Below are 23,269 nucleotides of genomic sequence, written 5' to 3' on the forward strand. Positions count from 1 at the left end.
AGAGATGAGCGAACCGGTTCAGCCGGTATGGTATCCGGGTCGGATTTTCCCAAAAGTCCGAGCCCGGTCGGATTCGGATTTTTGGAAGTCCGCTCCGAATTAACTTTTTTTTTCTTGCTTTCTAAAATGGCAGCCGCCATTTTAGAAAGCAGGAAGTGTAAAAGCACTTTCCCATGATGCCCGGAACACTTCCAATCAGCAGGGATGTTGCACTAGCCCACCCCCTGTGTCCCGTCTGTATAGCTTTAAGAGGAGCAGCCTCCATGTTCACTACTGCTGCTCCTGTACTGGCCTCAAATGACTATTGCTGGACCTCCACTGGCCTCCAAAGACTACTGCTGCTCCTGTACTAGCCTCAAATGACTATTGCTGGACCTCCACTGGCCTCCAATGACTACTGCTGCTCCTGTACTTGCCTCAAATGACTATTGCTGGACCTCCACTGGCCTCCAATGACTACTGCTGCTCCTGTACTGGCCTCAAATGACTATTGCTGGACCTCCACTGGCCTCCAATGACCACTGCTGTTCCTGTACTGGCCTCAAATGACTATTGCTGGACCTCCACTGGCCTCCAATGACTACTGCTGCTCCTTCACTGCATTTGTGACCTTTTTCCTGCATAGACCCTGTAATGGTGAGTTTCCTGCATAGACCCTGTAATGGTGAATATTGAAGTCTAAAAAAAAAATTATCTAGACAGAGGCACGGCACTTCCAAGCAGTTTTTATGCAGTATCTCTTCTCATACCACATCTAGCCTACAGTACGGCTACATTGGCCTGAGGAAGGTCGGAAGCACGACCTAAACGTCACCAGTAGCATTACCTTCTTACATATCTGTGTATCTTGATCTGGTTTGACACTTTATTTTCATTTGGAATAAAAATTCTTTCACAAGCATAAAAACCCTTGGAAGTGCCGTGCCTCTGTCTAGATATACTACAGGATTGAGGAATCCTTCTGCACTGGCACCCAACACTCATACTTAAAGGGTATGCGGTCTGTTGTTGCTATACAATTAAAAAAAAATTGACTTTGAGATATTGAAAAGATAATGATGTTACTGACATGTAGAGCCCTAAATTCAACCAAATACACTACCCCCGTATCATATAGATGCTTTAAACTATGAAATCCGAAGAAATGCGAAATCCGGTCGAACCGAACGTTTTAAAAAAAATCCGGAAGTCCGGTTGGAACAAACTTTTGAAAAGTTCGCTCATCTCTAGTAAAAAGTTTTATGAAATTATAGTAATGCTTTTAAAACCTGAATAACACAATAAAGGGGTTGTCCAATCTGAATCATTTAAGATAGTGAAAAATGACATTCATAGGGGTCAACATGAGCTGTCGTTACTCTTTTTCAATCAAGGCATGTCACCACTTTGCCATTCATAGATACAGAAATACATGAGACAGGGGTCAATCATGCCAAAGGGATTCAGTTACATTTAGAAAATCTAGACACCCTCATAAAGGGGGGTTGTTATGAGAAAACCTCTTTAAGCCATGCCTGCACAAAACTACCTGATGAGTAGAGTCAAACACATAAAATAATACAAATGAATAATGTAAAAGAAAGTTATTAAAAAAAGGGGGCATTTAAAATTGCAGCTGGCATTTTAAAGGAGTTCTTCGTTTGTAGTGTTTGTAGAGAAAATATCCTTGAGGGGACTGTTTTTCTAAGCATTCCTGGCTTGTTTTTAGCTGCACCAGCTGTAAAGCAAATTACTCTGAAACTAGAATATGTTGTTTCAACTGCGGCCACACAGAAGCTCTCTTTACTAAGTTTAAAAGGCAACATGCTTGTTGGTAATGCCAAAAGACAACACCACAGAGGCCACTCATACATATGTATTCAGCTTTCACCATGCCGTGACAAACCACAGTTTGTTGGGGGGGGGGAAATATTTGCATAGTCAGCGCTGACCACTAAAAGTATTACAAGGGTATTCACTTCTTTACTAGAATTTGCCATCATTTAAGATTATAGGGGTCTAGTTTCTAGGGCCTCCATAAAACCCGAGAAAAAGGGTCTGTACTTAAAGGTAGTGCTGGTTCAGAGCTGTTAACCCCTTTATTCTAATGATTGGTGTTGGTCTCAGAGGGAATACCAGTTGAAGTGACTGAGCAGAATATAATTTTGCGTCCAAAAACATCAAACACCTCAATTACCCACCCACAATGTTGTTTGTGTCAATTACTCATTGTTCACATAGTCACGTTTTCAATTGCAATTATTGAAACCAAAGCCAGGAACAGACTATAAATGGAGGTCATTAAAGAAAGATTGAAAATTCTTTTCTTTTTTTTTTTCCCCAAATCCATTCCTAGCATTGTTCTCACTAATTGCAAATAAAAATGTGAATGTGTGAACACACCATTAAACTTAACTAATAAAAATGTACCTATACTTTGACTGCCATTGGAGTGCCAGGGCCAGGGTATACCTTTAAACAGTGATTGGTCTGTACCAGTCCTTCTACCAACCCAGTGTGCATAACCATTTACTACGAAGATTAAAAAAGGAAATGTTGATAAGAGCTAGACATCCATTTAAAGGTTGGGGTCACAAATAGTGTTTTTGTCAATAGTTGGTCCTCATTTTGATTAGTATTTTTAGTCAAAACCAGATGTTAATATAAAACACAAAAAGGTGCCATTCTTTCCATTATACTTTTTCTCTGTGGTTTTGACGCAGTTCACTGTGCTTTAGGGTCACAGTTATGCTAGGCAGACAGTGGGGGAGATTTATCAAACTGGTATAAAGTAGAAATCGCTCAGTTGCCCCTAGCAACCAATCAGATTCCACCTTTCACTTTTTCAAAGAGTCTGTGAGGAATGAAAAGTGGAATCTGATTGGTTGCTAGGGGCAACTAAGACAATTCTACTTTACACCATGTTTGATAAATCTCCCCCATTGTGTTTTTGTTTATGTGTACTGTAATATATAATCTTGAGAAAGATAAAAAGGTATACAAATGCTAAAAACAGATGCTGTTCTAAGCCATACATCGGAATCAATTTCCCATTGGCTAACACTATAAAAAAAAAAAAATGGATTGCAAGATTTTTTTTTGCTACATACAACACATGTACACAACTATATAACACTTTACAGCAAAATTAACCCCTTCTCAACAAACGTCATACATTTACGGCATGGGCTTCCTTGTATCGTGCCATAAATGTAAGCTTTTCCCTGCTGTTAAACTATGAAGCAAGCTCAGGAGCTGAGCTTCAAAGCAGGTGAGGACAGTCTGCTATCATAGTTAATGACATGCAGCAGCAATCATGCTGCCACCTGCCATTTACCCCTTAAATGCTGTGATAGCTGCAGGATAAGGTTCTCTGTCCAATCAGAACCCCCACAAGGCAGGAGTCGCTACTGGTCACTGGTTATTTCATAACTTCACAATGTCATAACGTGACATATAATAAAATGCAATCAAAAATTCTCATCTACACCAATATGATACCAATAAGTTCCCAAAACAGCCCTGTAGTAGGTAAAAAGAAAAAATATTTCTAAAAAAGTAAAGTAAAAAAGTTATGTAAACATGGATATCATTGTTTTCAGAGTGAACTATAAAATAAACATACCCTGTCAGTATTACTGTAAGGTGTTTAACCCCTTCCTGTCAGCAATCCGTATGTATACGTTCCTACTGCACATACCCCATGCAGTAGGAATGTATATATACTGTACGTTCCTGACTGAAGGGGCTGTAGATGTGTGCAAGACCACTGTAGTGAGAGTGGTCCCGCATACATCAGTGTGTCCGGGGCCGGAGGTAATCACAATGAAATTAACCCCTTAAACACAGCGATCTCTAGCGATCACAGCGTTTAAGGTACTCAGCGACAGAACAAGCTTCTGTCACTGAATGTTCGGCACCCCCGCAGCCATGCTCCGGGGGTTCCAATAGCTTGTGCTGAAGGAAGGGGGTAATCCACTTACCTCCGTCTTGTCGGATCGGCCATCTATGGATAGAGTCTGCTCTCAGGCACGCTCTATGCATAGATCACTGATAAAACTGATGTATGCTATGCTATGGCATAGCATAGCTCAGTACATGTAAGTAAAGTAAGTGTAAAAATTTTTTAAAAGTATTTAAAAAAACTCTTATACCCCCATAAAAGTTTAAAATACCCCTTGCCCATTATAAAAATAAAAATATTTTTTTTAAAAATAAACATATTATATATTGTAGCGTGCATAATTATCCAATCTTTTAAAATTTAACATTATTGTTCCTGCACGGTGAACCGCGTAAATAAAAAAAAAATAGAAAAACATCAGCATTACTGATTTTTTAAAATTATATAATCAGAAAAAAAATTTATAAAACGCGATCAAAATTTTTGTGTTACACCAATATGATATTACTAAAAACTAAAGATCTAAAGGCGCAAAGTGACACCCCAACCAGCCCTAAAGGTGGAAAAATAAAAGCGCTATGGCTCTTAGAAGTAGGGATGGTCGGAACCCTCCGAGGTTCGTATGAACCCGAACGCTCGGTATCAGATTCCCGCTGTCTGCCCGCTCTGCGGAGCGGGCGGATACAGCGGGAGGACCGCCTGAAAAACTGGGATACAGCCTGTGGCTACGGCTGTATCCCAGTTTTCCACACCGGTCCTCCCGCTGGATCTGCCCGCTCCACGGGGCAGACAGCGGGAATCATTACCGAGAGTTCGGATTCGTACGAACCCAGACCGAACTCTGTTCGGACCATCCCTACTTAGAAGGCGGGGAGGAACATTGCATTAATTTGACCTGGACATCCGTGCAATAATGTGCTTGGTCATGAAGGGGTTAAGAGGCTAAACATAATGAAACAGAAACAGTGAAATAAAAAACAATTATAAAAATGTATCGTAAACTGAGCCTAGAGACTCACATATTCTGAAAATGACAAGAACATAGTCACTAGCTGAATACATTCGGCCCATTTTGACAAGATTCCAACGTATCTGTATCTCAAAAATAATGTAAATGCATCGTAACGCAAAGCTAGTTGGACCAACTGGAAGTTGTAAACAGACTTAAAAGAAACCTGTCACCCCCCGTGCCGGGTTGACAGGCTCCCGACCCCCCGTTAGAGCCCCCTATACTCACCTAATCCCGCCGGGTACCGCTTCTGGAGGTGGTCGGGTGATGAAGATCTCAGCCGCTGCAGCCCGGCGCACGCGCTGAGAGATGAGTCCAACACCCATAGAGAATGACGGAGAGTCCAGCGCTCCGTTATTCTCTATGAGCGTTGGACTCATCTCTCAGCGCGCACGCCGGGCTGCAGCGGCTGAGATCTTCATCACCCGACCACCTCCAGAAGCGGGACCCGGCGGGATTAGGTAAGTATAGGGGGCTCTAACGGGGGGTCGGGAGCCTGTCACCCCGGCACGGGGGGTGACAGGTTCCCTTTAAAAGGATCTAAAAGTAATTGAGCAGATTAAAAAAAGACAGATATGTCTCTGGGACAGTGCTACATTGCACTCATTTAATAAAGCGTACCTGTCATGATGAGTGCTGACCCAATTGCTGTGTAGTTCATTCTGCCACCAGAGGTTCAGCTATCCATGGATATGACCCCTGCCGGGTCAGTTCCATGCAAGAGCCCCATTCTGATCCAATAGGTCTCATGCATGGAACTTACCCCGCATTATTGTATCAATGGATAAGGCAAAAGAGCTTCATTCTGTACTGACAAAGTTGCTTTCCCACCTCCACTTCTAACCCCCCCCCCCCCACACACACACACATACACACACTTCTTATCTGTTGCAGAGATGATGGGTTTGCTGTGTCCATTATGGCCAATGGAGGGGGAAGGAGCCAAGGGGAATGAATGAGCAGGAAGAGGAGAGAACAAGCCCATGCATTTTGCAGGATAGGAGCCAGCACAGCACAACATCCTGCAATCTTAACTTGCCAAGTTCCCACACCAGCTCTGAGCAGTATGACCTGTGAATCCAGGGTTTTTTGTGACCACAGTCACCAAACTGCATGGACTTGTTCTCCCCTCTTTCTGTTTATTACCCTCAGTCCCTGCCCCCTCCCTCCTCCATAGATTATAATGGAGACAGCAAACTGTCTTCACTTTGGTGCTCTGTAAAGTCGATGATTTTTCTTGATAATGAACAGATAAGAATTGGGGGGAGGAGGGAGGTGAAAAACAGCCTTGTGAGTACAGTAGGCAGCACTTTTGTCTAATAAAACGCATTACAGAGTTTCATGTAATCACTTGTACTATTGATTTCTGCAAAGATGTTTGAAATTAAAGTTACATTGTAAAAGGAAACCAACCAGCCCAATTGGACTGATTTGGTTCCCTGGAGCACAGTAAAAAGCAGCAGCAGCAGCTTTGTATCAGAGAAATGTTTTATGTTTTTTATGAAGTTTTAATCCCCTGGCCCACGGCAGGGAGAGGCGGGGAGGTAGTCATCTGGGTGGCTCCCTGCCCATGTTTAGTCACCGCTCTCTGCCTGTCAGCGTGCTCGGCGGGGATGATTGACAGGGAGAGGCAGCAGTAACAGGTCACTCATCCCACCGAGCATGCTGGGAGGTAAATCCAACACAATGTTAAGGCTTTTTAAGTCATGACACTAAAGTGAACATAGCCTACATAGATCATCTGGTCTCCCATAAACAGAATATGCTATTTGTGTGATTTCTTTTAATTCTAAACAATAATATTAGGTGGAAATAATGGAATATTATACAGCTATGCATTATCTAGTCTAAATGGCAACAATGGAATTCCCATTACACGCACAAGTATAAGATCTACAGTTATAGATTAGTGATTAGCTTAGAGGACAGGATGACATGGCTCATTGCTTAATACATTACAGTAGAAAAGATGTCTGGATCTATTACATATTCACATCTGTAAAGTAATCACTTTTTAATCTGGAGAGAGAAAGGGTTCAAGCAATTATGGGAAGAACAGAAATATTAAAGAGGTAATAACATGGGTTGGTAAAGTTATATAGGCCCAAAGTAATGGTGTGTTTACACAGAGAAATTTATCTGACAGATTTTGGAGCCAAAGCCAGGTATGGATTTGAAAACAGGAGAAATCTCAGTCTTTCCTTTATGACCTATTCTCTGTTTATAGTCTATTCCTGGCTTTGGCTTCGAAAATCCGTCAGATAAATCCTCCTGTGTAAACGCACCATAAGGCCCTTTTCACACCAGGTTTGAGATGTCCACTTGTCATATGCATCTGGAAATCGCCCGATGAATACAGCAAAGCTTTTCGTATATTTGACAAAATTATTGGGCTCATGAGATGGTTTCCATATGGGTTTCCGAATTTCTGCTGGGTGGAATAGTGAGCACTATTGTGCTATTCCACAAAACTTGATGCAGTAAGAAAAAAAAGTACATCCCGGTGATACTTTTTTTTTTTTTTTTATATTGGAGTCTATATCAAAGTCTACGGCAACCATAGCTATACGGTGGGGGTATATTTGGGGGAGGGAAAAGATCCTGACCCATTTATTGTATGTGCACCTACAGTGCTATGTTTAAGTTCATGTTTTTTCCATCCATGAATTTCACAATATGCTACATACATGAACACATGCAGAAATTAACAGAGAACATAATCTAAACAGCAACAGGTGTGGAGCACTATAACAAAATCCCAAGCATCAGCCTATAAAATTACACCTGACCACTCTGAATTTGGATTATTGTTGACAAATAAACCAGAATGTACACATAGTAGTAGTAACAATGCCCCTAATGTGCATAGTGTGCTATAGCATGCAATCACAGTGCCCTCATAACAAGGCCAGTCACTTAGGTAGCCACAATGCCCTTACTGTGAGCCATGGCTTTGCATGGTCAGCCACAGTCTTCTCAAAAACGATTTGTTGGTATAGGCAACAAAGAACATTCTCACTGTAATAATGCTTGATAAATCTCCCTCAATGACCCATATATATATATATATATATATATATATATATATATATATATATTATTATTTTTTTTTTTAATCTTTAGTAATTTGCTAGCTATTGAAAGTCCTCAAACACTGTAGTTTTCATTCTGGCCACTAAACCTAATAAATTCAAGTTCTGTAGAGGTCACACAGCATGCCTATAAAACTCTGCCACAGAAGTCAAGAGTCGTCTCCTGACTATAGGCGCATATGACCCATGTGGCTGCTGTGCGACATATCTATAAATGCTTTTAACAGCATATCAGTATATATAATAATGTACAAGAAGAAATCCATATTAAGAATATAAAAACATTATTTTTCAGTATCCGGTTTCCTCACATACTGATCTTATGTTGATTGCCAACCCTGAGGATAGGGCATCCATTTTAAATGTCTGGATAACCCTATTAAAAACAACCTTTTAAACATAACAAGATGTACAAGGTGTAAATTTTTTAAAAAATCTCAGATTAAATGGAATTTAAGGGGGGGGGGGAAACAGAAAAGACTGCATGCTTAGCCTACCACATGTGTCAAGTCTTTTAGTCATTGCTGTGGTTCTCTTTTCTCTCCTTCTGATGAGGTTTCATGCTGACAGGAACTGTAAGCTCAGCCTAGTGATTGGCAGTGAGCAGGCACAAACCATTACTGGAAACAGGAAAATGAGGACCACAGTGAGAACTGGAAGACTTGACAACTGCAGTGGCAGGAGAAAATGGGAGGTAAGTATGCATGATTTTTCATTAAATGTGCAGACAAAGTCAGATACATTTATTTCCCTAGAAAATCCTTAAACATCTAAAGGTTATTCAATTAGACAAAAACTATTTTAAAAAATCCACCTTAAAAAAAAATTAAAGTGACTGCAGACTAAAACCAAAATGGAATAATTTGGCACATACGTCTTAAAGGGTCATATGACAGAGCCCCCTGGGTTCCTTCCTCTTTGCCTTTTCTAAAACATTAGTGTGTAGCAATCCATTAGAGTCAATAAAATGCCATTTTAAACTAATTAAGTAAGACATGATCCTAGATAAAACATAATTAAGGAATTAGCATACTCCTACTCTCACTTTAATGTGCACTCGTATTGTCTACTTGTCACTGCTATAAGTGGCCTAATTTTAAATGTTTGGGAAACTGGTCATTTACAGTAAAGTTCACAGAACATTATATGCTGGGCTGTACAAAAGAATACTGAGTGAAAGGGAAGGGACAGCTTTATAACAGCCAATACTGACGAAAGATTTATCTACAAAGAGTATCATTACAGTCATCTTATGTACACTATGGGTACCTTCACACGTACCGTATCACGGCGGATTTCATGCTCCATAGAAGCTGCTCTAGAAGTGTTTCTTTGAATGGCCTCTTAAAAAAAAATAATAAATAAAAAATCTGCACCTGCTGACTGTAGTCCAATCACAACTAGATGTGCATTTCCAGGAGAAAATACATAGTGCTTGAAAAGAGTGACCCTTTAACAGTGACCTCCAGAGTGGCTTTATAATGGTAAAGAAAGTGACTTGGTTACCATGACAGTCTTGTGGAAATTTGTATTTATGTCAGTGAGGCAAAATCATAAGGACCTGCCATCTTCTATTGTCCAATAACGAACATGTAACTGTGTGGATGTTGTCAGGCTTTGAGTGAAGGACCTGCAAGTTTCTATTGGGTGCTACATTTCAGCTATTTGCATGTGTGCTGCGACTGGCTGGTTAGTGCTGTGCTGTGTGATATTTGAACTCCTGAACATTTCACCATTCATTTCTATGGAGGAATTTTTGGTCTTTAAACGTAATTTAAAAAAAAGACAAATCTGATCAAATTAAAAAATACATAACACACCTGTCACCGATGAGGGCTATGTAGTTCAGTTTGAGCGCACCCTGTGTGAAAAGTGATTAGGGCTGTATTAATTGCAGAAAAAAATCAGGCGAAGAAGAAGACAGAAAAAGGATAACAACATAATATTTTTTCAAGCACTACAAGTTAAAGTTAAAGGAGACATCTGTCTGTTTTTAAAATATTGCAGGGGGGAATTTGATCAGGAGTATGAACTTATCTCTCTCTCTGAGCCCAGGATGAGCGGCAGGATCGGCCTCAGGGCCCCCCCCCCAGGACATTTTCCTTCTAGTTGCGATGACGTCAAGGCTGAGCCGCCAATCCATCAGCCTAGTTGTGATGTGTCAGCTGTGCCCGTTTGTTTCTGCTCATCTCTTTTGTATACAGATTCATAGAAAGTGTCCAATGACATGCTGAATCAATAGTACAGGCGATTTTAAGAAACTTTGTAATTGGGTTTATCAGGCAAATATGCCATTATCTGCATTTAAAAAGACTTTTCCCAGGTCCCCCGTCCTCTCCTTTCTGTCATCCACTGAATCAGGAAATCTCAACTGTTTTTTTATCAGTCGGATCCTGTCTGAGCTATGGAGAGGGGAGGGGGGAGGAGTTTCTTAAAATCGCCTGTACTTTGATTTCTGCAAAAAAAAAAATTAACGACAGTGATACTTTAAAGGGGTAGTGCGGCGCTAAGAAATTATTCACAGAATAACACACATTACAAAGTTATACAACTTTGTAATGTATGTTATGTTTGTGAATAGCCCCCTTCACTGTGTCCCCCCACCCCCGCACGTGTATCCGGAAGTGTGGTGCATTATACATACCTGTCACGTTCCGACCCCCGTCCCCGATCTCCTGTGCCACGACGTCATCTTCGGACGGACGGCCGAAGCTTTCCGTGGCCCAATTGCAGCTGAGCATCTGATGACGCGGCAGAGGGCGGCCGGCACTCGGGACGATCGGAGAGCTTCGGCCAGCTGGCCGAAAATGGCGTTGTGGCACAAGATGGCGGACGGGCGCGACACGGATCAGGTAATGTATAATGCACCACACTTCCGGGTACACGTGCGGGGGTGGGGGGACACAGGGAAGGGGGCGATTCACAGACATAACATGCATTACAAAGTTGTATAACTTTGTAATGTGTGTTATTCTGTGAATAATTTCTTAGTGCCGCACTACCCCTTTAAGGTTACATATCTAATAAAACTGGAAAATTGCCACAGTTCTATTACAGAATGGAAATAAGCTGACAATCTTTAATTAAATAGCTGCTACAGACAAATTTACAAAAATGGACAGGCCCAGCTGGTATGCCAAGTAATGAGAACAGGCTGGGAACTCAGTGGTTGCAGAACCAACTGTTTTATTGCGTCATCCTTCAGTTATATTTCACTAGTTAATTATTAAGAAATGAGTAATCATAAACCATCACATACTGTATAGTGCATGAAAAAATATCCAGCAGTAATAATACCCACATGCATTGTTCATCTCAAGATTTAACCCACCACTAATCAAAATGACAGATGAGCTGACTTTGCCCAAAATGTTGGTGCTGAGTGGTTTTATTGGTCTGATGATGAATCTATGTCAAAAGATAGAAATCCAACATGCTAAACTGTGATAAGGTGCATGTGGGGATATTGTAGTATATACACAATGTGGGGGAATTTATCGTCCTTTCTACACTTTCTTTCTGCTTACAAAAGTTTCAACCTTTTCTGCACAGCTTATTTGCGCAAAAATAGGCAAGTTTTCTAAAGTTCATCACATTTAGTTATAGGACTTTAAAGTATCACTGACGTTATAACTTTCAAAATCTAAATCAACAGTAGATGTAAAATAAAGCAAGTTTGCCGTATACTTTCAATTTTTTTGTTGTTATCATGCTGTAAAACAAAGCTGAAATCCAGAAATCCAGGCCCAGTCTCCTGACAGCAGATTTTTGTACTTGTGCTGGTGCTCAATGTGTCCATCAATCACATGACTGCCTTCTCTATGAACACTCAGATGGCCTGGGAGACACAGGACTTCCTGTTTTCTGACACTTTGAGAAAAAAAGAGTCTGAAAACAGAAAAAGCCGTGTTCTCCATGATAACAACAACAAAAAAATAATTAACGTAAATTCCAAATTTGCTTTACACTGTATCACATCTACTGTTGATTTAGATTTAGACAGGTACACTTTAAGGCTGGGTTTACACTACGTATATTTCAGTTAGTATTATGGTCCTCATATGGCAACCAAAACCAGGAGTGGATTAAAAACACAGAAAGGATCTGTTCACACAATGTTGAAATTGAGTGGATGGCCGCCATATAACAGTAAATAACTGCCATTATTTCAATATAACAGCCATTGTTTTAATTTCAACATTGTGTGAAAAGATCCTTTCTGTGTTTTTAATCCACTCCTGGTTTTGGTTGCAATATGAGGACCACAATACTGACTGAAATATACGTAGTGTGAACCCAGCCTTAGTAATATTTTAAAAAATCTATCCATAAATAGCATTAATACAGCACTCCCAGAGCACTACCCTAAACTAACCTCAAGCAGATACACAGATACTCTAGAGCAGTGCTTCTCAAACTGTGACGCGGGCCTCACCAGTGAGGCGCCCCCTAGTTGTTGGTGAGGCCCAGCTGGGGAGCCAGTTTTCACAAAAGTAACTATGATCTGCACAGTTCTTTTGCTGTTTGCAAAAATCTCCATTTTAGCAACAGTATTAATTTATTTTGTACTTGCTTTATTAGAATATAGAGCTTGGGAGATGGGTGAAAGCTGGACTTTCACCATAGATAGTGAGGCCCAGGCACCCTTTTGGTCAGTGTGGTGAGGCTCCAATAGAAAAAGTTTGAGAAGTACTGCTCTAGAGAGTATGGTAGACCTTAGAGTGGAATGGTCCTACAGGTTGCAAGAGAGATGGCATAATCTTTTATTCTACCACAAAATTTCATAAAGAAATATTTACCAAAAAAAACTTACTAAAACTTACTAAAATAGAGTGCCAAATATAACTCAAAGATGAGAAGACTGCTTTACCTTTTTATGGTTTGGCTGAGTTGTCAGGAAGAAAATATACAATTGGGTACATTTATCGGATGTATTTATGCCAGTTGTCTGGTCCTGAAGGGATTGCCCAAAACTAAAGAAAAAATCAATTCCTGCTTTTTTTTGTCAGAACAAGCATGGTGTCTGAGGATAGGATTAGAGATGACCTCAACTCAAGCATGCCACAGGCTGTATCCATGTTTTGCCGGACTCCCTAGGGCTACATCCAACTTCTTCAGCCACTGGTATTCAAATGTTGAATAATCGGACTCCAGCACAGTCAAGTTGTGCTCATCTTTAGATGTGATGTGTCTGGTATTGCAGTTCAGCTTCATTCAATTTATCTGCAATACTAGACACCTAGTAAGGGATGTAGGCCAATTTATTATTCCAATCATGGACAACCCCTTTTAATACAATAATAAAATGTGGGGTAGATCTGAATAGCATATTCATGAAGCAGCACTTTTTCTGTCACATATGAATGTGTCGGGAAACTAAACGGGGCTTCGGGGTGTGTCGAGCAGTCAGTAGTGATTTGCTACTTTTTTAAATAGAAGGTTTTGAAAAATAACATCAGCTCTGACCTCACATTATTTTAAACCTATACCACAGTCATCAACAAGGTGTGTCCCTTGTTATTGGCGAGGTACCAAAAACACCACTCACAATGTGGCATCAGAAAATGTCACTTTTTAGATTTTTTTATGTACTGATCCCCAAACATTGCGTAAAACTGCTGCTTATATTTCCCTGTAGAAAAAGGTCTGCAGTAGGTGAGAGGCACTGGCATTCATACATGCTCAGACTACCTTTTTGTAGACAATTACATAGGCTGGGTTCACACTACGTATATTTCAGTCAGTATTGTGGTCCTCATATTGCAACCAAAACCAGGAGTGGATTAAAAACACAGAAAGGCTCTGTCCACACAATGTTGAAATTGAGTGGATGTCCGCCATATAACAGTAAATAACTGCCATTATTTCAATATAACAGCCGTTGTTTTAAAATAACAACAAATATTTGCCATTAAATGGCGGCCATCCACTCAATTTCAACATTGTGTGAACAGAGCCTTTCTGTGTTTTCAATCCACTCCTGGTTTTGGTTGCAATATGAGGACCACAATACTGACTGAAATATACGTAGTGTGAACCCAGCCTTATACTGTACACAATACATCAGAAAAGTTAATCAAATTTCTCTGCACACCAGACAAACAAATGCACCATATCACTGAAAGTGAAGCCAATTTCAGCACAAAGCATATTTACTGGAGACAGAAGTTAGATTAAATGTGCGGTGGGAATATCAGGGAGGAAGATGATTTCATTTAAAAACTTGGTAACTGGGATCTTGTGGGACTTATTAACCACTTTCAGAATTGCTCCACACACATTTCACATCACAGGTAGACCGTCATGACTACTGGGATATTCACACTTGTAGAGAGAAAATCGTTTTTTTTTTTTTTTACCTTATAGTCAAATGTCTACTCTCTCCTCTATGATTCCAGTCCTGTACCTTTTTGGTTCTGGTAGCTGCAGTTCATGTTCCAAACATTTTACACTGCGCTCCTAAGCTCCTGGACTGCTGCAGGCTGGCATGCCTCCTAGCTGATCTCATCCTGTAGCCTGTGCCATACATCACCATCTGCTCCAGATCACTTCTAGGCCATAAGACTAATGCAGCCTGTCTAAGGACCCTATTCCACTGGACGATTATTGTTCGCATAATCGTTAACTATTAACGATCTCAAACGACTGCTATTGAGAAAGACCTGAAAACGTTCACTCATTTCCATGGAATGATAATCGTTACTTATGATCGTATTTGCGATAGTTTTTACTTTGCTATTTCTTCGCTATTGCATTCGTATCTACTGCAAACGGCCGAACGTCGTCTTACTCAATGGGAACAATTTGCAAAAGAGCAACGATAAAAATAGGTCCAGGTCTTATAAAGCGATCAACGATTTCTCGTTCGGTCGTTAATCGTTAACTGCATTTCAACCAAACGATTATCGTTTAGATTCGAATGATTTAACGATAATCTGAACGATAATCGTCCAGTGGAATAGGGCCCTAAGGCTATATTACCACAATGTCATTTTTTTGCCATTTGACAGCTGTCATTTTAAACAGTTTAATCTACTGTTAATATTCAAAATGGTATTCCAACATTGGTGGTGGTGCTTTCCCTCAGCTCTCCGTCACAACCCTCCTACCTTGCTGACTCCCCTCCCACAGTAATCTTGCCACTTCCCCACTCAAAAATGCTACAGAGTATTACACTACACAGCAGCCCGTCTCTTAACACAGCTGGAAAAAAAACTGATGTATCACTCTGTGCCCACTCTTGCCTGTGGCATTACTCAGCACAAGGTAACATACTGTAAAAACACAGATAAAGATATATATGAATATGTGCATATGCCAAGGGGATAGTGATGTAGGCTGGAGGGGTCGGGCAGAGGTCATGACATCACCCAGAAAGTTGGGCTAGAGCTGAGATACAAGAGCTAGCCAAGCCTCCTAAAACAGCAGAAGATTATGTCTCTTGGGATGGAGTGAGGAGCTGTGCTGACAATACTACATTAAAAAAGAAGGCACTACACCGTTTTCCGTCAGGAGTAAATGGGGCGAAAACTCGCTGAAACTAGTACAAATTCTGGAGTTCTCTGGAGTAAGTTACTACATATTATTTTTAACAAAGATGCAGACACAGGTGATACAGTGCCACAGATTGAAATCTACACCTGCCATGAGCTAACAAAGACTTTGGCTACAATGTTCACATATTTGTGGTGTATATTATAGTAAATACATTAGGCCGAGAAGTCCGCCCATTTTGAAAATCCGGCAGCCAGCAGGGGCAGGGGAGAATTTGATAACAAGTATGAACTTACCTCTCCCCGTGTCCGCAGCGAGTGACGGGACTGGCCTCGGGACCCCGCAGAGCTCCAAGATCTCTTCTGCTGCCAACATCACGACCAGGCTGATTGGCAGCCCGCATAGCCAGTCAGTGACTGTGGATGACGCTCCAGTCACTGATTGGCTGAGCAGGCTGTCCATAAGCTGGATCGAGCATTTTCCCATAAATCGTGACGTCGTCAGAACTCAGGGGAAAAGGACTTCCACTTTCTTAAAAAAAGTGGAGCTTTGGTGATGAAAAAGCTACATTTTTGCGCAGAATGCTGCTTGTGCAATACTTTGCTATTTTGTTGTTCTACTTAATAAATCACCCTATGTGTTCTCAACAATTATACAGTCAGGAAGATGTACCTCACATAGATTATTATAAAATAATATGTCTGGAAATAATTGATAATTATGCCTAAGGTTATTCAGATAGAGACACGTGACAAAAGAAAGCAGTCCACCCCAATACATGATGCTAATAATTTGCATAGCACATGCTGCCATTACATGCACTAGTAACTCATGATGAAGTACTGTAAATCCAGTGCGTCACAAACCATGTTCTAGTATAACACGTCCTATATGTCAATGTTCATACATTGTGTTACATTATACCCTGCTGGAGGGTTCTCCCAAGTTTTTTAAATGCCCATTCTTAGGATATGCATTGAAGTGAAGAAAAAAACACATGGGTAGGTTTCCTGGCACTGCCAAAAATTCTTCCCCAACTAGTATAGCATAAAAATGAAATCAATCATAAAATTGGCAATAACGCGTTTTGGGAGTCTCAACTCCCATGTGTCAGATATGCAATCTGACTAAGGGAGTTGAGACTCCCAAAATGCGTTATTGCCAATTTTGTGTTTGATTTTATAATGGTTTTACAGCAATAAATCAGCTCCTTCATTTTTATACTATATTGTGGAATAATTTTTGGCAGCACCAGGAAACCTACCCAGGTATTTTTTTTCTTCACTTCACTGCCCAAGGGACCCAATACTAGGACATCCCCATTCCCCAGATCCCTTGACCAGCAGCCATCATCTGACACTATGAGTTACGCCAAAGTGGGATGATACGCACAAAGCCTAAGGGGCTAAAAGAGAGTCCGCCTACACTATAGTTTATCTATATATCTTATACTCAACAGGATTACACAAGGTCCCATCCTCCTGGCCATTTTGTATTTCTCTTACTTCATTCTTAGGATAGATAGGCCACCAGTATTAGGTCAGTAATGGCAGCCCCGCCCTCCATCATGGCTTAAAGGGGTTATCCAGTGTGGGGGCACTTTTTGGGGGGGTTATCCAGCAGCGGGTCACTCATCACGGTGCTCCAGTCCCCGGCCGCTTCCTGGTGTCTGACGCCGCCCGAGACGCTACGTCTCAGGGCCGCTCAGCCACTCAGTGAAGGAGGCGGGATCCGTTTGAAGTCTACTGGGATCCTGCCTCCTTTACTGAGTGGCTGAGCGGCCCTGAGACATAGCGTCTCGGGCGGCGTCAGACACCAGGAAGCGGCCGGGAACCGGAGCGCCGCGATGAGTGACCCACCACTGGAACTGAGGTGAGTGGACGTCTTTTACTTCAGCCACCTGCTCCCCGGTCCCCCCAGAAAGTGCCCCCATGCTGGAGCACCCCTTTAAAAAGGTCTCTGTACTTTATGTAGCAGCAGTGCTTGATATTGCAGCTTTGTCCTATTCATGTGATTGGGACTAAGGCCGGGTTCACAACACAATTTATGCTTCTGAGGCACAGATACTTTGACAAAATCTGAAAATCAGCTGTGAGTATGATTACACACATGTTGTAGCTTGGATTGAAAAGTGTAAAAAAACCACGCATTTCCGTTTTTGCACAACACATCACACTTTTTAGTCCAAGCCAAAACTTGTACAAATTTGGAAAATGACTGAACCATAGTGACTAGCTGATTACACTGGGGTCAGTGAACTAAATGGCAATCTGCCAATCTGAGCACAGATAAGTCACCATCTGATTTTCCAACTTTGCAAATGTATCAGTGCCTGGGAGTCACAAATCATAATGTGAATGAGGCCTAAGCTGTAATACTGCAGCTGCTGGAGCGCCGAGCTCATCAGAGTACTGTGGCCCCTTCAAACAAGCGATTGTCTGGGATGAAGAAAGTCAGACCCCCTCTCATCTAAGCATAAGCCATGAATGTTAAAGAATTGGACAACCGCTTTAAGCCAAAAAATGACCTCAAAGAATGTGGATCATAAGGCTCCATCTGCTTTTTATTTTTAATTATATTACAATTCTGGCTACAGATTTGGAATCTTTTCAGCAGTCATCTACCATATAATTCACCCTGATTAGTCTGCCTTTATGTAACAGATATCAACCTACCCCAGGTTATTTACCAACATTTCAATCACATTAATTCTGCGTCTAGAGTTATTGCTTCCCTTGTTCTATAGTTTTGGCTCTGGACCTAAAAATATTAAATGGTTCAAATTGTATGTTCTCAGCAGGTGGCCCATATTAGACCTTGGCCTTTAATTTAGGTCATGGCACTGAGCAGGGCTGTAACATCTTCTTTCACTCTGGCAATCATTATTGGTAATTTCTGGGTTTCTGGTAGGTAATAGAAAAAAGGGGGCCTCTCCTTATGAGGATGACATAATGTTATATGCTACAGTACCTGCATGATGTCTGACTTTCAATGTAGGCAGGGGATATGATTCCCCTCTTTTTGGATTACAGGTTTTTAAGGCCACCAAAGGTTCCGGTAATAGGGAGGAGAAGGGCGGAAGGTTGTCCTTCTTATTAATGGACAGTCAAATAAACGTTTTTAGAGGTAGTGACTGGATGTAATGTAAATGATTTTATAGCTGATGAAGCTCCAAAGGCTTAGATAAGATTTTTGGTTAATGGAAGTAATGCTGGTGGCAGGTTCGGCTATCAGTAAAGTCTTTGGGGGTCCCTCAAGTCTCCATCAACAGATGATGTCAGTGGAGATAGGAATCGGGTGTGCCCAGTTGCAACAGTAGATATATAGCAATATATATAGATATAGATATAGATATATAGTAATATAAAGCAAGTTTGCAATTTACATTCATTATTTTTTTTTAGTTATCATGGAAAACACAACACTTCCTGTTTTCTGAGTCTTTTTGTTCTTGAACAACAGGAAACAGTCAGAAAACAGGAAGTCCAGTGAATCCCAGGCCATCTGAGCGCTCACAGAGAGAACACGAGAGAAGACAGTCATGTGACTGATGGACATATTGAGACGTGACTCTGTACTGGCCGGAATTCCTCTGTTTAGTCTGTTTTTTTAACCAGACTAAAAATCTGCCTTCAGGAGACTGGACCTGGATTTCTCATAAGTTCAGCCTTGTTTTACAGCCTGATAACAACAAAAAAAAAATATGAATGTAAATTGTAAACTTGCTTTATATCACATCTACTGTTGATTTAGATTTTTTAGAAGTTATAACGACAGGTACACTTTAATAGTTGCAGGTTAACCCTCCCCTTCCCATAGAGACCACACGATATGTGTATGGGCAGGTCTGGAGAGATACTGTAATTGTTGGCTAATGACATTTATTTAAGCTACTGTATATAAGTACCCTAAAGCCCCTATACACTGTATACTATGTTGGCAGGGTTACCACCTTCACTATGTCTTTTGCTTTATATACTTCCTATATAGAGATGAGCGCAACTCGAACATGCTTAGATAAACAGTTCCATTATTCTATAAAAAATATAAATAATTCTATTTATTCTATATCCAGTATTTAGTATAAATAAGGACACTTAAGGTAAGTATGAAGATGATAATGTAAAACATAAAATCATATATTACAGCATGGCACGTTCACATATTGGAAAGGTACACAAAGCTGATATTTTACAGTATGAAAAGATGTAAAAATATTGTTTTCTCTAAGAATGGCTACCCTGGGTGTGTAAACCTACTGCGTTTGACTAAATGAAGGGAGCTGTACCTATCAGATATTCATGAAATATCATTATTTTAATGGACGCTTTAACAGGAAGATCCTAACTTTAATATGGTAAGAGAATTTTGATTGGGAAGAAATGAATGATCATGTACAATGATCAATGATACTGGAACATCTGACCGAAAGACAGCGGGTGGTGTAACAGCACAGCAGCAGACACCATGTAATTTTATACACACATGAAATCTTAGTCAGGATCGTGGACACAGAGTATTAGATTAGTCTGCATGGGAAGTAAACATAAGAGTGAGAATCTGAAGCCTTATAAAAATAGACTGCCACTTGAGCATGTGTATCCCTAGTCTGTTGAGAGCTGTTTCTTCCCATACTTTACTTTACAAACTAGCTTGCAAAATTGTTGTTCTTTTCTGCATAGTGCTACTTTATTACCAGGCATTGTGCAGACAACTGCAATAAAGCCCCATTAAAGTAAACAGGGCTGAGATGTACAAAAGTCTCAGAACACCCTTTTTTATTTAAAGTGTCACTGTCGTGAAATTTTTTTTTGCAGAAATCAATAGTCCATGCGATTTTAAGAAACTTTGTAATTGGGTTTATTATCCGAAAAATGCATTTTTATCATGAAAAAGCAGTTTGAAGCTCTCCCCCCTGTCTTCATTGTTCTCCTATGGAGAGAGCTAAAGAAAAGACCAAAACAGGACAACAAAGAGTTAATCTACAAATATCTCACCCGTTATCTTCTTGGACAGTCACCAGTGACCTGTCTGAGCTCAGATTACAGCTGTCACCCAGCTCTGTGCCTGTAATCCTCTGTTATCTGCTTTCTGCTGCCGGCTAACTCCCTCCTTCCTCCTCCCCCCTCCCCTCTCCCTAGAGCAGACAGAGTACGACTCCTGCAACAAGTCACAATTTTCAGATTTTTCAGAGTGGATGAAAAAGAGGAAGGAGGGGGGGACCTGGGAAAAGGCTTTTTACATGCAGATAATGGCAGATTTGGCTAATAAACCCAATTACAAAGTTTCTTAAAATCGCCTGGACTATTGATTTCTGCACAAAAAAAAATACGACAGTGACTCTTTAATGAAAGGCAGAATTACATATCTGAATACCTCAGCAAGTAATGGGTGAAGGGGCCAATGTTTTAGGCAAAGTCCAGAACATGGCTGTAATCTAGAAAGCCGCCATATGGGATCAAGTTTATCTAAGGAGAATGTGGTCATGTAGCATATCAAAAAAATCCAGAATGGTTTTAGAAATCAATTGCTGCAGTCAGATTTGCACAATCTCTTGTGATTCAAAAGTTAGTGCACAATTTTTAGTCTTATTATTCTTACAGGGGGGGGGGGAACTAATATGTTAATGTGAGTCTTCTTCTTTCTGGTAATATCTACTGGTCAGAGTCAGTGCTATACATAATCAAGATATTGCTGTTGAATCCAGGCCATGGTGCCAAGAGGCCCAATAGCCCCACAGCCAAACATGACAACATTAGCACTACACTAGTATATGAGAGTCAGACTATCCTTGTTACAGATGGTGCAGCAAGGCCTGGAGCTATGCTTCTGGCCTAGATATAAAAAATATCATTAAACAGATCTTGGTACTGACCTTAGACATAGTTATACGTGGCTGGTCTTGCTCTAAAATAAGTTTTAATTACTTGGAGGTATTATATTTTACACGTGTTCTTCAGGGTTATTCACTATATATACTGGTAGTAATAATGTAAAAAACCAAATGGTACTAAAACAGTCTGTTTTAATATGTGAGGGCCCTTTTTAATATAAGGGCCCTATAACACAGAACGCTAATCAGCTGAATCAGCCCTATCCGGCCGATTATCGTTCCGTGTAATAAACACAACGATCAGCCGATGACAACGATCATCGACTGATTGTTGATATAGGTGTGGACCTATAATTGTCGGGCACCGACCATGCATCGCTACGTGTAGTAGCGGTGCGTGGCCGGCGGCTGACGATTTGCAAAGTGCATACATTCCCTATCCATGGTCCAGGGCTCCTCCTGCGCTTTGCTTCTCCCCAGGTCCCGCGCGCTGCAGCTTCAGAGCGGCCACTCTGAAGCTGCAGCGCACGGGACCCGGGGAGAAGCGGACTGCAAGAGGAGCCCTGGACCATGGATAGGTAATGTATGCAGTTTAAGCAAGGGCTGCAAAGAGATCAGTAACGATGTCCATGCAGCCTTTGTTAAACAATTATTGGGCCATGTAATAGGCCCAGTAAACGTTTACGGTTATTACGTTTTTGTTTACAGTTATTATCGGGCCCCCATCGAGCCGTGTAATAGCACCCTAAGTCTGTGACTGAGTATTTCCTGTGTCAATATGGAGTCACAGACTGAAATCGTGACAGGAAAGTTTTCACTTTCCTGTCACCCTCAGCATGTTTAGACATTAATATATTTTTCCAGAAATCCCCTTTAAAAAGGACCTGTAGTCTATACAATTTTTTTTTACCATTATGTAGCCTTAGGAGCCTTGACTATAAGGCCAGATTTGTACATCCTCCGCAAAGTCTAGAGCAGTTCTCTCCTACACTGACACAGCTGTGTCACTTCAATAGTGTAGTGTTCAACTGTTTCATAGCTCACAGTATCATGATAAATTACAATGCAGGGAGTACCATACAGTTAATTTCGTGATATACAACAAGCATACAAACCTTATATCATGGACATGTGAATGCAGCCTGAGGCTATGTTCCCACTTTGTAATAATATCAGTGGAAGGTGGCCGTCTCATTAAATAGATGGCAACTAATAATGATGATGATCATTATTAGCGGCCGTCTATGTTACAAGATGGCAGCCTTTCTCAATATTTTCCTGAAGTGGAAACATAGCCTTAGGCTGTTTCAAATTGTTGCTACACTTCCGTTTCTGAAATGTAGAGATTTAACCATTTGGTCTGATGGGTAGGAACCTTTTTTCAAAATGGGCTGTAAATGCTAGGATTGGGGAGTGTGTCAATATGAGGCAGGGACAGGGTGGGAGGGTATGAACAAGGCTTAGCAGGTGTAAATATGAAGCTTAGGGGGCAGTAATTATGAGACTGAGGGTATGAATCAGACTCACTCACTCTTGGGCCTAATATTTATAACCTTGTTTAAAATAAAGTTCTTATCCATCTTGTCCATCCCATATTTAGGGAAAAGTTCAACCAAACAGTAAAAACCTTAAATCTTTGAAAGGTGTCTGGGGAAGGGACATAACAACAAAATGAAATAGTGTTGGAAAGAGGACACCAAAGGCTACAAGATATTATAAAAACACATTTTTTTGATACTCAACACAAGTCCTTTTAAAGGTCCTTTAATAGTGTAGAATTCAACACTTGCAGTGGAGGCAGAACACCTTTCTCTTGTTCTTTATCTCGTAACTTAACTTTCTATTAGAATTTCACCCTCAGTTTATGCTGAGGCAACATGAATAATGAAGTAACTCTGGATCCCATATGTAAATACTCTATACAACTCTAATTCTTTTCAACTATAGAAAACGTTACA

At 40.7% G+C, this 23,269-nt stretch overlaps 1 protein-coding gene across 4 annotated transcripts in view; it reads right to left on the reverse strand.

Annotated features, from left to right (window-relative positions):
- KLF12 (KLF transcription factor 12) overlaps positions 1–23,269 on the reverse strand; it is a 213,265-nt gene that overhangs the window by 139,415 nt on the left and 50,581 nt on the right. Inside the window, exon 2 of one of the 4 annotated variants that reach the window (XM_069970616.1) lies at positions 9,805–9,845. The exons of the other annotated variants lie outside the window; for them this stretch is intronic. Within the exon in view, the coding sequence (XP_069826717.1) occupies positions 9,805–9,845 (41 nt within the window). The remainder of the gene's footprint in view (positions 1–9,804; positions 9,846–23,269) is intronic. 4 annotated transcript variants of the gene reach the window in all.

This window comes from Dendropsophus ebraccatus, chromosome 5 (assembly GCF_027789765.1).
Source record: "Dendropsophus ebraccatus isolate aDenEbr1 chromosome 5, aDenEbr1.pat, whole genome shotgun sequence".
In the NCBI taxonomy this organism is placed as follows: domain Eukaryota; kingdom Metazoa; phylum Chordata; class Amphibia; order Anura; family Hylidae; genus Dendropsophus; species Dendropsophus ebraccatus.